Source organism: Battus philenor, unplaced genomic scaffold (assembly GCF_028537555.1).
Source record: "Battus philenor isolate CCGP_79_NKW_IND1 unplaced genomic scaffold, ilBatPhil1.0.hap1 SCAF_13, whole genome shotgun sequence".
NCBI classification, from domain to species: Eukaryota; Metazoa; Arthropoda; class Insecta; order Lepidoptera; family Papilionidae; genus Battus; species Battus philenor.
Window position 1 is genome coordinate 8580355 of NW_027181675.1, and position 12528 is coordinate 8592882.

Consider the following 12528-nt stretch of genomic DNA (forward strand, 5'->3'; position numbering starts at 1 on the left):
AAGTGCATGCACTTTAGCTATTGCTCAGTTCAATCATCAACGAAAGTTAACAGAAAATATAATTTCAATTACTAAGTTTTTAAATCAATAGTTAATAAAGGTAATATCCGTTATAAATGGGTTTTACAATGTTATGAAAAGTTAAGAGGCGTCATACCTACATAAAAATGTTGTTTATGTAAGTATCATTTTATAAAATGGAATAAATACATACTTGTATATCGAAAACCATTTCGTATTTATCTTCTTATTTAACTTTAATACGATATATCAATCAATTTCGTCTACTTTATTGTATACAACTTTCGTAACATTCGTTTGATCATGAAGTGTAGGTGATATGTATAAAATCTTGTTCTTAAACGAAAATAATGAATTTTTAAAATCAAGAAGTATATATTTTAAATGTTTGTATTAACTTATATCTGATTAAAATACTTAAATATTTGATTCCGCGACGGAAGATTTTATGATTCCTATGTATATAATACCAGTTATCATACAACCTATTTAGACTTAAGTCGTCTCACACAATATGTAGATTGTACTATTTATTCTAGTCTTTATCAGGACGTGCAAAGATCTCGTGGAATTAGTTTTTGCGTCAGTCACGCGTAAGCTTTAGCAAACATAACATGATATGAAAGTCACGAAAAAAAATAATACCAATTAAACTTTTGATACATGTACGTCAACTCATATGTTCTTCCGACTTTGCCACTGACATTTTCCACTCAAATCTTTATAAATGTAATATGTTAATTATTAAAATCATCATTATCTTGTCAACCGATGGATGCCCACTGCAAGACAGACCTCCGTAAAAGATCGACAGAATGACCGACGACCTTGACTATGTTGGCGGTCCATGCACATCACATTTACCGGCCTTTGGTCGTAATTCGAGAAGCAATCGACTCCAACAATAGCTTTAGCTTTTTTTACTACAATAGCTTTTAATAATTATCTAAATGTAACTGTGTAAACAATCATCGTACGAAAAGTCCCTTTTTGTTTTCGAAGTCTTTTCTGTTACCGCTTCCAATCATTCTGCCTTAAAAATGCATTTAATATATAATATCACCGTGATAGAAGCATTTGGTTATCCTAAAAGTTATACCGACTTGATGTTTATTCTAACGAATTATAATTATAATATAGGTAAGATGATAATTTTTGCATCAAAAATCGTCTGTCAGACATAAACGTTAAGATTTAAGTTTTATCATAATAGTTTCGATTAAGTTTATGAAAAAATGGAATACAGATCAAATATAAAAATTAATTTTAGCCTTAAAGGATTTTTTTATTATAACTAACAGACAATTCCTACTTAAGAGAAGGAGAAGACGTGTTCGTATTGCAGTACTTGGTCGGAGAGCGAAAAGATTAGCGTCGCTCTTCTAAATTTTTATTCTGTTGGTATCCTTACGTTATTTTAGCGTAATTTGAGCATTGGCGTTGTTATATAAACGACATTGGCTTATCTGAAATTAAATATGCGATATATAACGGTAGTCACAACCATTATTTTACTTAGTTACACTCAAATATCTAACCGCTGTATCGGACGTTAGGTAGTTAGCTGTACCGAAGCCGCGGTACAGTGGTTCCGGACGGACTTGTAATATACGAGGGTGACATTGTAAGATTTTAGAATACCAGAATATAAACATTAGAGACACAACTCAGGGGAGTGGCTAGCAACTCCAATATCTTCTTTATCCAATGTATGCAGAATGTAATACTTAGAAGAATATTTAGTTTCCTTTGGTACACAATTAACTCTGAAATCCATACACACAAATGGCACAGTCAAAGAAGAGGTCGGAACATTGGCTAAGTTCTACCCACAACAGATTGCTAGGCAACCAAGGCAGTTAAGTCGCCCAATATCTTACATCCCTATGGCTGTATTAACGGAGTGGCTTCGTTGGAAGCCTATTCTCATATACGCGACACAAAACTTCCGCTTATAGTCTCAAGATCGTGAATTAGCGCACAAGAATAAGAGGCCTCTATTGCGTGGAGGTTGATCTCGAACTTTTTCCACAAACAAACAAAGGTATTACTTTGCTTTTAATGTTATTTTTTTTCCCTAAAAAAAAGTTGCGTTATAGCCTGCTCGACCAAAGAACCAGGCTCTTTTTAAACTTCTTCCTCTCTTGATTTATGTGTCCAATTTTTCTAAGGAAAACATTCAATGTGAAGACTTTTTATTAGTTTTACGATCATGATAACAGGTCTGAGTTTTTTTGATAGATATTAATTTATTATTATATTCCCGCACGTCTAAATTAACACAACCATATTCGAACTAGTTAAACCAGTTGTTAATAGAGCTACCAGATGGAACTTTATAATCGACATTTATATGAAGTCTATCGTGATTTTGTTCCTGACTAACATCACAGCGAAAATCGTAAAAAAACATTTCACGGATAATTTTTTTACAAAAACCAAACTTTAAGTTGTAAAAATATTAATCACAGATAATTTTATGTGACTGGTTCGTAAAGAGTTCAATTATTGAATAAATATTATTTTTAAACTGGCCAGTTCTAAATACTTATATACCATTTATAAAACAATATGTATGTGATAATAGATATAGATTTATTATATATGATAACTTTTGATATAAAAGATAAGTATACTGAACATTTATAATGATTAATATAGAATGATATACAGTTGAACTTTTTGTAACTAAGTTTTATTCTAATAACAAATTTATGAATAATTTGAAATTTAGCTGTAACAAAATGATTATTTTCTATATTAAATGTTTTAGTAATATTTTGACGTACACCCTTAAGGTGGTCAGACGACCTTGTTAAGGTCGTCGCGAGACGCTAGATGCAAGCCTTGTCTTACCGGTCTTGTTACAAATCTATGTGGAGGCCTATATTCAGCAGTTGAGTCCTTTAGCAAAAATGATGATAATGACTGAATAATAAGACAATCAGGTATTATAAACCACGTTACACCTTGAATTCCATTCTCAAACAAAGATATCAAACAATATACATACATCAACTGTTACTGTTTATTATAAATGATAAAAAGCCTTGGCACGGAATATGATAATATCGAAGACAGATTCGTAATGAAAATGACGTTCGCTTCTCAAAATACACAAGATGTGCTTTAAAATAATTCCATGTACACATATTACTTACTATATAATACACTAAAGTTGATAACGTCGTAAATGTAACTATTTTTTTTCGAAAACAAACAAATCATTGATGTATTTTTCTCTTAACATTGTTATCAGCACACCAATAAAGCTGTCACTGCGCATCGTCTAATTAATCATGGTTATAAAATTATATTCACAATGACATTATTTGTATATTAAAGAAATACCTTAAAGATAAGACAAGCTCCTGCCTACACTTTCTTTGGCGCAATAACAAATTTTGTTTATATAAGATAGATATATGTATCTACATAACAAAAATAACCTAACCTCTAATAATTATGACTTGATATTATATTTTAATATAATTACACGACGATAGGTTGTATATTATTAACAAAAATGCTTTTGTGTTTCTTTGATTTACTTTTTATACAGGCTTATCCTTTTTTTAAATGTGCAATGTCCGCTAATCACCATGGCATAAATTTTAGTAACTTACAATTGACGTTACAATACAAACATTGCTATAAATGATATGTCGTGATATTTCAGATATGTCGAATGAAAACATTAACGTGATGCTATTTTTAAATTCCGAATAGGACTCTATTATATATTAAATAACTATTTACGAGCAAATTTTCACACGTGTGGCATAACTTTATTTAAAAAATTGCCTCCGACAGTCTAGCTTTTGATAAAACTTTGTAACTTTAACACGATGATGATTGTATTTACAATTATAATAATCATAAATTTGTCTCAAGTTATGCATCATGACAAAATTGAAACTTCAAATTTTAAATACAATCGTGTTTTATTGGTAATATTTATCAGGTGTAATGTCGAATGGTGTACTTAACTATACAAATATTTCATTTGGTGATTTGTTATGGAAAAGTAATGTGCCGAGAAAATCAAGAAATTTAAGAAAATAGAAGAATAAAAGATAGAGCCTATATTATAAAAGGATTTGTCATTAAAAAAAGGACAGCGCCTTCGCGGAAATTCACTAACAAACCGCTTATCTGTTATATTTGATATGTTCCCAGATATTATGAGATTTTATAGACTTTTTTATTTTCAATTAAAAATGAAATAAAAAACAATAGTAGAGACATTGTTTCAAAAGGATACCTACTGACTTAAACCAAAGTTAAGATAATAAACCTACCCTCTGTCAAACATACCCGTAATATCCTTTTGGAACAATTAAAATAGTTCACTAATAAGAGATTAAAAGAAATTGTTAACTTAGGTAAATTATTGGAAGATTGTATATAATTAATAATTGCTAATTAAAACAATAATTCTTACCTTCATCGTCCTTTCCTCCAACTCCGATGATGTAGGCACTTCTCAAGAGGTGACCCATTTTCTAAACCGTTACGATGCTGAATTTGCGCAAAAAATTAAGTGTACAAAGCTATATTAAAAATTTCTACTTTTTTCTACATAGATATTGGGATAAACACTTTAATCACTACTCTACAATTTTAAAAGAAAACTCTATTATTACTGTTACATGTATGACTATACCGCACTAGTCGGCCGCTAGCTAATCGGCTACATTTCGGCTACAATAAGAACTATGAATCGCACTTCTGTTATAGAAGAAAGCCGATAAATGTACTTCGTAACGTTACTGCTCTACAAATGATGTAAACTGAGCGCTAATCGAAATTATAACTTGCGTTAGGCGGCGGAACAAAGGAAACTTCGGAGTAGAGTATCGCTATTTTTTTGCAATTTTATAATTAATCATAATTATTTTTCAATGTTTATTTCTAAATGTTGTTGAAGAAATGATCTATGATCACGATATAATTTTATGGCCATAAATTATTTAGATTTTTTAAAATTTTGAAAGTGTGTAATCTTTTATTGGGTCAATGTCTATATCATCACTAACGTATTATCGCTTTTGTATATGATGAGGGCTATCTTTTTACTACGTCTGCTACACATATATTAACTATAATTCATAGTAATTAATAGAACCAGCTACGCCTGTCCGCGAACTTGATGTATATCCCCACAAATCCCCTCCGTTTTGAATTTTGTGAATTCAGGTCATAGCTGACCCTACTCATCAAAATAAATCTTTCTATAAAATATCAAGTCTCATATCCCTTTGATCCCAAATATATCGTGCTAAGTCAGTAAATAAGTAGAAATCTCCTATTAATGTATACATATACAATATCTTTTAACAGTTTTTATAAGCCGTTAGTAACAATTTTTCTTAAAATCTAACAAACACTAAAAACAAAAACAAAATATTAAAACTAACTCCTTATATGGAACAGTTCCAACGGAGACTGTTGACTTTATTAGGAAACAATGAAGCTATCTGCGTACTCGCAGTCGCGTCGCAAGCATAATGTATCAAAAGTTTTTATTAAGATATTACGTCACATACTACAGATACAGGGCTAGCCGCCAAATTAATTCAAAATTTCTAAAAATTCTAAACAGCTTTATTGAACTGAGCAAGTTTACATGCGCTTTAGAACCTCGATTATTTTATCACTATAAGCAGTAAGCTACCACCAGTTCGGAACGCTGATCTGTAAAGAAGAGCCGACCAAATGTTGAGTTTTTCCTGGTAAGAAACTCAACAGTTGTTCTCTTAAATTAATTTTTTTTTCATGGGTACATTATAATATCAATCATGTATATGAGATAAAAAAATCAAATTCAACGCATTTTGATCTGATTAGGTTTAGCCTTATGTTATCATCATTGAATAACAGCATAAAGTTCGTTTGCCATGTTCAATATTCAATGTAAAATAAAAAAAAAAATTTCTTTCTTTTTTCCATTGTGCTTATAGATTTTAAAAAAGGTTGCATAAATCATTTCTAACAGCAATATTTGACAGTTTTAACATGCACGGTATCTAGTATTAATAACTTGCATTAAGTTTTATCTACTGTATACAAGAAAATATTCATTTTGACAACAGGTGAATGAAAACAATAAGGAGTTAATTTTTTTTATTTCGGCACTTGTCACACATACTTGCGTGTAAAATATCGTGAAATTTAGCAAACCAACGCCACTGCTTATACAAAGAATCAACGATTAATAATATAATATAATATTCGTTGATTCTGTGTATCGTTTTAGGTGCAACAAATTAAATTCTTTACCTTACTACCTTCCGTCTTAATCTCTAGTATTCAACTAAAATAAATTACATTTAACTTATTTTTAATTTGTGTATACACCGTTTGCTTTTTGTGTTCGCTTACAATTGATTATGCAATTTGTTCTAAATTAGTGTGTAAGCTTTATATTCTTGTAATAGAATTAAAAATAAATAAATACAACTGTAAGCGAACTAAATTTAATAAAATATAATTAAATAAAATAAAGTATTAAAAATTTATGAGAATTGGTGGTTATGACAATTCATAATCTGGCTGTTAGGAATTGAGTTGCTCGTTATTTCTAATTGTAAGTTATTGCGGATGATCAATGACCAATTGCCTCTTTAAACCTCCTTTAATATATCGCCGACGTTTCGTATAGGCGTCTTCCAAAGGTATCTAGGGGGATTTCCCCCATGATGATGGTATCTACTATAATCGCCACACTTGATAGGCAGTATGGTATTATGGTACGCAGACGACGCTGCTGCCGATCATCCGGAAACTTATTTGTGAGCAGTGACTGTCTTGTAAATTTAATTTACAAAGTGCGAGTTTTATATCAGACTAAGTCCCAGGAATCGAACCTGCGACCTACGATTGCAAATCTCAGTTCTTTCCGCTGGGCTACCACGGCACTCCTGCTCCTTAATTTTAAATAAATTAAAATACCTTAATCTGTATATATTTGTTTTATGAAGATCACGTCTTTTTCTTTCACTTTTATTGAAATAATAAATCTTTAATGATAATAATTATTTAGTAATCATTGATTAATTGATTAATTAATTAGTAATATGAGTTTTGTTATTGTATGATCAGCTTAATTTTTGGTAGACAATATATCTGTATACATCAAACATTGTTTTACATATTTATCATTGAGGAACATCTTGACCTAAAACGACACAGTGGCCAGCAGAACTACTCGTAAATTTACAAGCATGGAGAGATTTATCATGCCATATTTTCGTATAATTGTAAATAAAATATTTATAATTTTTGGAATAATAATATTTGATTAAACCATAACAATAGTTTTTCCAATGCATCTTTTTGTAATTAATGAAGATTATGATTATAATTAATATCATCCTCCATAATCATTTTTAGTAAAAACTTTTTATTCGCGGGGAGTATGTACGATAAATATGCCGCGAATACAGAATGGTAATTTATGTGGGATTATCGGGGATACGTTCCTTTGACACAAAATAAAAAAACGTGTCATAAAAAAACAAATTTTATTGAAGTTTTTGAACATTTTTATTAAGGCTTAAATGATGTTTTGGAGAATTTTGTAATTTTCTCTTGTTTAGCAGTTATTAAAAGCTCCTTCAAATGAGATTTGTTCGTAGCAGTCTCATTAGCAATTTTCCTCCTTAAACAATACTACGGAGTATTCACAGACAACAATGTCCATAAAGAAATCGCAAAGCTCATTTGCCACTCTCAAACCTTCAATAAGATTGTTTAAATTAAATGTCACGTTTTTAGTGCTTGTTGTAGCATCTTCTTCATTGGGAATGAATGGTTATGAATTTAACATTTCCTCCGAGTCGGTTTCAGTCCAATCTTCATCTTGCGATACAAGAAAGTCCTAATTTTGTCGGCAAAGTTGTAAAGTTTTATTAATCCATTTGATGGCATTTACAAAGGATTTAGGTTGGACACCAAGTAGAATCCTTTTTTTATTATGTAAGTACTCATTAGATCCGCAACCTTAATTAGATATCGAATAAAAAAAATTGTCGCGTATATAGAAATTGAGTCACATTTTTTTAATCCGCGAATGAAGCCAACGCGTATAAAGAGCTTTATGTATTCTAATTTCTAAATATTCAATTTGAAAGTAATTTGCAATACGCGTATGACGCCATATGATTCTGTACTGTTATTTATTGCCCAACTTTCGATACAACGTTACAATAAAGTGGCGTAATAAAGAAAATAAATTGATGGCACATTGATATATTACTGTCACCCTACCGAGCTTAAGGTAGTCCTATTTATCAGATAATATGAAACCTACAGATTGAACCTCATGTTACGATAAATATAAAATAAAAACTTATAATAAATTGAAACCATAACTTAGTACAAAGGAGGATACAAAAATAATATAAAATACCACGTTAAAATTCTAAATTAGGATATATTCAAATTATTCAAGTAGGCGTTTACACGCACTTTTGGATAGTCAACTATTTTTTAAAGCCTGAGTAAGCAACGGCCGGCTCGAAATACCTGTTGACAAGAGCATAAACACAACAATTTCTCTTTTTAAATGAAATTTAACATCGTTTACAATAGTCAACTAAACAAGTTTCACACGTTTCGATTACTAAAAGCTCTTAAATGATATTATGAGAACATTGTGGTTTTCTTTAACATGCCCAAATAGGTTTTATTGAAATTAATGAATCAGAAAGTAAAAGATATTTTAAGAATCAAATACTATTTTGCAGCATTTTGTTTGAAATTTTAGGCCTTACCAAAAAATAATTGAAAATAGAAACATCGTTTAACATTCTGATACGGAAAATTCCAATGGAAAAAATCTGCTCTGATTTTCACATCAACGTTACCAAACCTATATTTGCCCTGTAAAAGTTAATTGAGTGTGAAATGGTGATAGCCGCCATCTCGAAAACCGCCCCGCCTTCCTAATTCTACATTAAATTTGGGTCAATTTTCAGCTAGGGATCGTTTCGCCTGGGGAACATCATGATTTTTAGAATTTATTTTCAATGAACGCCTATTTAAAATTTATTCTCTTTCTATTTTTTTTTTATGAAAGTCAACGAGTTTTTTCGACGTTGGTGTAAATGCTTTAATATGAGAAATTATTCCTATACCTTATCTATTATAAGTCAAGCCAAGTAAAAACATAATAGTATATTTACACATTATATTGCATAATGTAAACATAGTTGGTAAAAAAGCATAAAAAGTATCGCATGACTAAGTGTAAATTAATATAAGATAAATTTATTAACAGAATAAAATATTTGTTGCAGAATACCGTGAATTTAACAATGATATGGTCACCGTAATTATAATACCTACAATTTAATATGCATCAACTAGTGCCTAATTATTTATAATAAGTCTCTTATTTATCTTGTATATACATTAACTAAACATTACAAAATAAAACGTATATAAGATTTGTTCCGATGAAAATTAATAAAATTATTTTTTTCGTTTTCTCTATTTAGACCACGCCATACCAAAGAGGGTAGATATTTCAGATTTCATTTAAGAAGCCGTTGCCTCTTTGAAGGTATGTTATATGTATGAGCTATGTTATAACATTGATGAATCTCATTAGTTATGTTTGATAGATAATGTCCCTTTTCGAAAGGCAGCCTTCATATCCTTGGCAATAGGTATATAGTAGGTATATAGTAGTACCTACATTCCTATATCAAGAATATTATGAGGCTTAACAATTAGCAATTTCTAAATCATTGTAACGTTCATTTTTGGAATAAAAATTATAACATCTAAAAGTAGAAAGAATTCACATACTTTCATACATGGTATTGTTAACATAACACATCAGTGTGCTCGTTATTTTATTTCGTGCCGAAACACTACTTTATATAGGTATCATTTAGTAATGTTAGGGAAAAGTTGCCATGGATACCTTTCTAGAAAACGTATATTGTTTTAGATATTTAAACGAAAGCATGCATAGGTCAAGGTTTTCTAATGTTCAAGTCACTCTGTAACCTTTTTAAAAGTGTATGTATTTAACCGCTGCAAATCTATATTAAGGTAGAAGTGCTAGTAAATGGCCATGCGCCAGTAGTTGGCCACTTTGATACAAAGTGTTAAAAAATAAGAGTTTTAAATATTGTTTATAGCATATTATTAGCTTATGAGATGGTATCACTATCTAATAGTTTGTAGATAAAAGTGTGAATGCTGGCAGTTCTGTAACTACAAAATGGCGAATATTCACTGTTAAGCATCGGCGTCCCAAGTTATTCAAGGTAATTTCTTAAGTAATTTATTAAGGATATTCTTTTGGTATTTTGCAAATTTTGAAAAATTTTCTTGCAATTATGCGCTAAACTATTTGGTTTGGAATTTGCAGAAGTATTGCAAGGATTTTTTATGAACTCAGTGAATTCGGATTGTTTACATTAGTAACGGAGGGGGAGGACCATTACTGGCATCTATTTTTCAATAAAAATTAGAAGTTGCCCGGGGTGGGCAACTACCGAGGTTTTGAAATTTATATGTAAAATTTTATTAATATCTTTAAATTTGACCGAAATACACGAAGCATTGAAACAGCTTAAAAATACTTGTGTTATCTTCTTTTATTTCAGTAATGGGCCGGGTGGGCAACTACTGACTTCAATTTTGGTCAACTACTAAAATTATACCTATTTGGCCTATACATTGGGCCGCGTGCGTTGTTAATGAATTATTTTTTTCTTTTAGATGCCTGGAAACAAAGCAAATTTTTTAAGTTATGAGGAGAATGCAATGAAAAACGCAGTTGAGGATGTGCGCCTGCACAGCACCTCAATAAGAAAAGCAGCCAAAAAATTTGGGGTACCCCGACAAACTTTATCAAATAAAGTAAAAGGGAAATCGCCAATTGAGAGGAAAATGGGGCCTGCTCCTACGCTAACTAAGGATACAGAACAACGCATATGCACATGGGTGTATGACTCCGTTGAGGCTGGTTTCCCCATAACGACAGACCAATTGTTCTTTAGCATTCAACGATACCTTAAGGGCATTAAGCGAGAATGCAAGTTTTTAAAAGATGAAAATAAGCCAGGAAAAACTTTTCTTAGACTCTTCATGAAAAGAAATAAAGATGTAACAACAAGGACATCCCAAAATCTCACGTCTTCAAGAGCATCTGTGACAACCGCTAATATAAGAGAATGGTTTAATAAAGTAAAAAGCAAATTAGAGGAAAAGGGTTGTAATGTAATGTAATTACAAGCATAGAAGAGCCGACGAAAACCAGTAAACGAGAGACCTGTACAATGTGCCAGAAATACTTCACTATAACTATGATTGAAAAATTGCAAAAAACTTATTAAGTACTTACTTCATTCTTTTTATAAAAGAAATAAACTTTACATTCTTTCTTTCTTTCTTTTCATACTTACTTACTCATTAAGTGGTATAACACGTGACACATGTGTTAATAAACAAAAATAAACGAGGTGGGCAACTACTAGCTAGGAAAGTGGCCATCTACTGAATTTTTTGTGGCCATCTACTAGAGTTTTCGTTTTTTTTCTTTCTTAAAAAAATCTGCCAAATTTCTTTCGCTTAAAGTTTTTTGTTCATAAGTTCCTAATAAAGTAGAGTTCAAACTATTACATAACATTTTAATTAAGTAAATATAATTATATTCAACCTAGGAATGCCTACAAATGGAATGGAACTGCGTTAAGTGGCCATCTACTAGCGTCTTTACCCTATTTCTATAATAAAATTAACAATAAATTTTAAAACTCCTATTATAATGCAATCAATATATTGCTTCATGGACGTTTTTAAGACAATAGGTCACTTTCCTATGAAATTATCGATTTAAATTTAAATTCGGAACTTTAATTTGGGTTTCAAAAACAAATAGTTCATCAGGTAAATATTCACTTTTTGCGCTGTTTAATTGAAGCTGACTTCGTTCTATTTGCAAATATGGAATAATTAAAAAATAGCGTAAATTTAAAAAAAAAAAAGAACCACCGTAAACCTGAGCTGCAAAAGCTTCTCGTAAAATCAATAAGATATATCTACCAGTCGAAGTCAAAGAACACATGGTGCAATTTAAGTTCTGGAAATTTTAATTTAAAGAATGAGACCCGGGAATAACCAGAAACGCAAGTCGATAATGAAGAATTGAATGGAAATAGTTGAAGGGAACCCGTCTCAAACCAAAGTTAGGTGCTACTTTCAATGCAAATGACAAAACAATCAGAGACAGTTTAGTTTTTTAGTTAGAATCTAAATTACGTCATCGATATTGGCGCATCAAACAGGGAAATTCCACGCAAGAGGGCTTTATATTTAGGTCATGCGAATAAAAGCGCTCTCTCCAAGAGTTCTTTCCGACTTGCTCAAAAACTTACTTTGAGTCGACCTCCGCACATTCCAATCCCTTAATAGCTAGCGCCTTGCGGTACTGCAAGCCCCGCACCTCAGTTAAGACCAAGAGACGTCCTAAAGACGTTCTCCTCA

General features: G+C 31.0%; 1 protein-coding gene across 1 annotated transcript in view; it reads right to left on the bottom strand.

Annotated features, from left to right (window-relative positions):
- LOC137933374 (uncharacterized) overlaps nt 1-4793 on the bottom strand; it is a 59763-nt gene extending 54970 nt beyond the window's left edge. Inside the window, exon 1 of the mRNA XM_068777317.1 lies at nt 4466-4793. Coding sequence (XP_068633418.1) covers nt 4466-4523 — 58 coding nt within the window. The 5' untranslated portion in view covers nt 4524-4793. The remainder of the gene's footprint in view (nt 1-4465) is intronic.
- Nucleotides 4794-12528: the final 7735 nt, after the last annotated feature.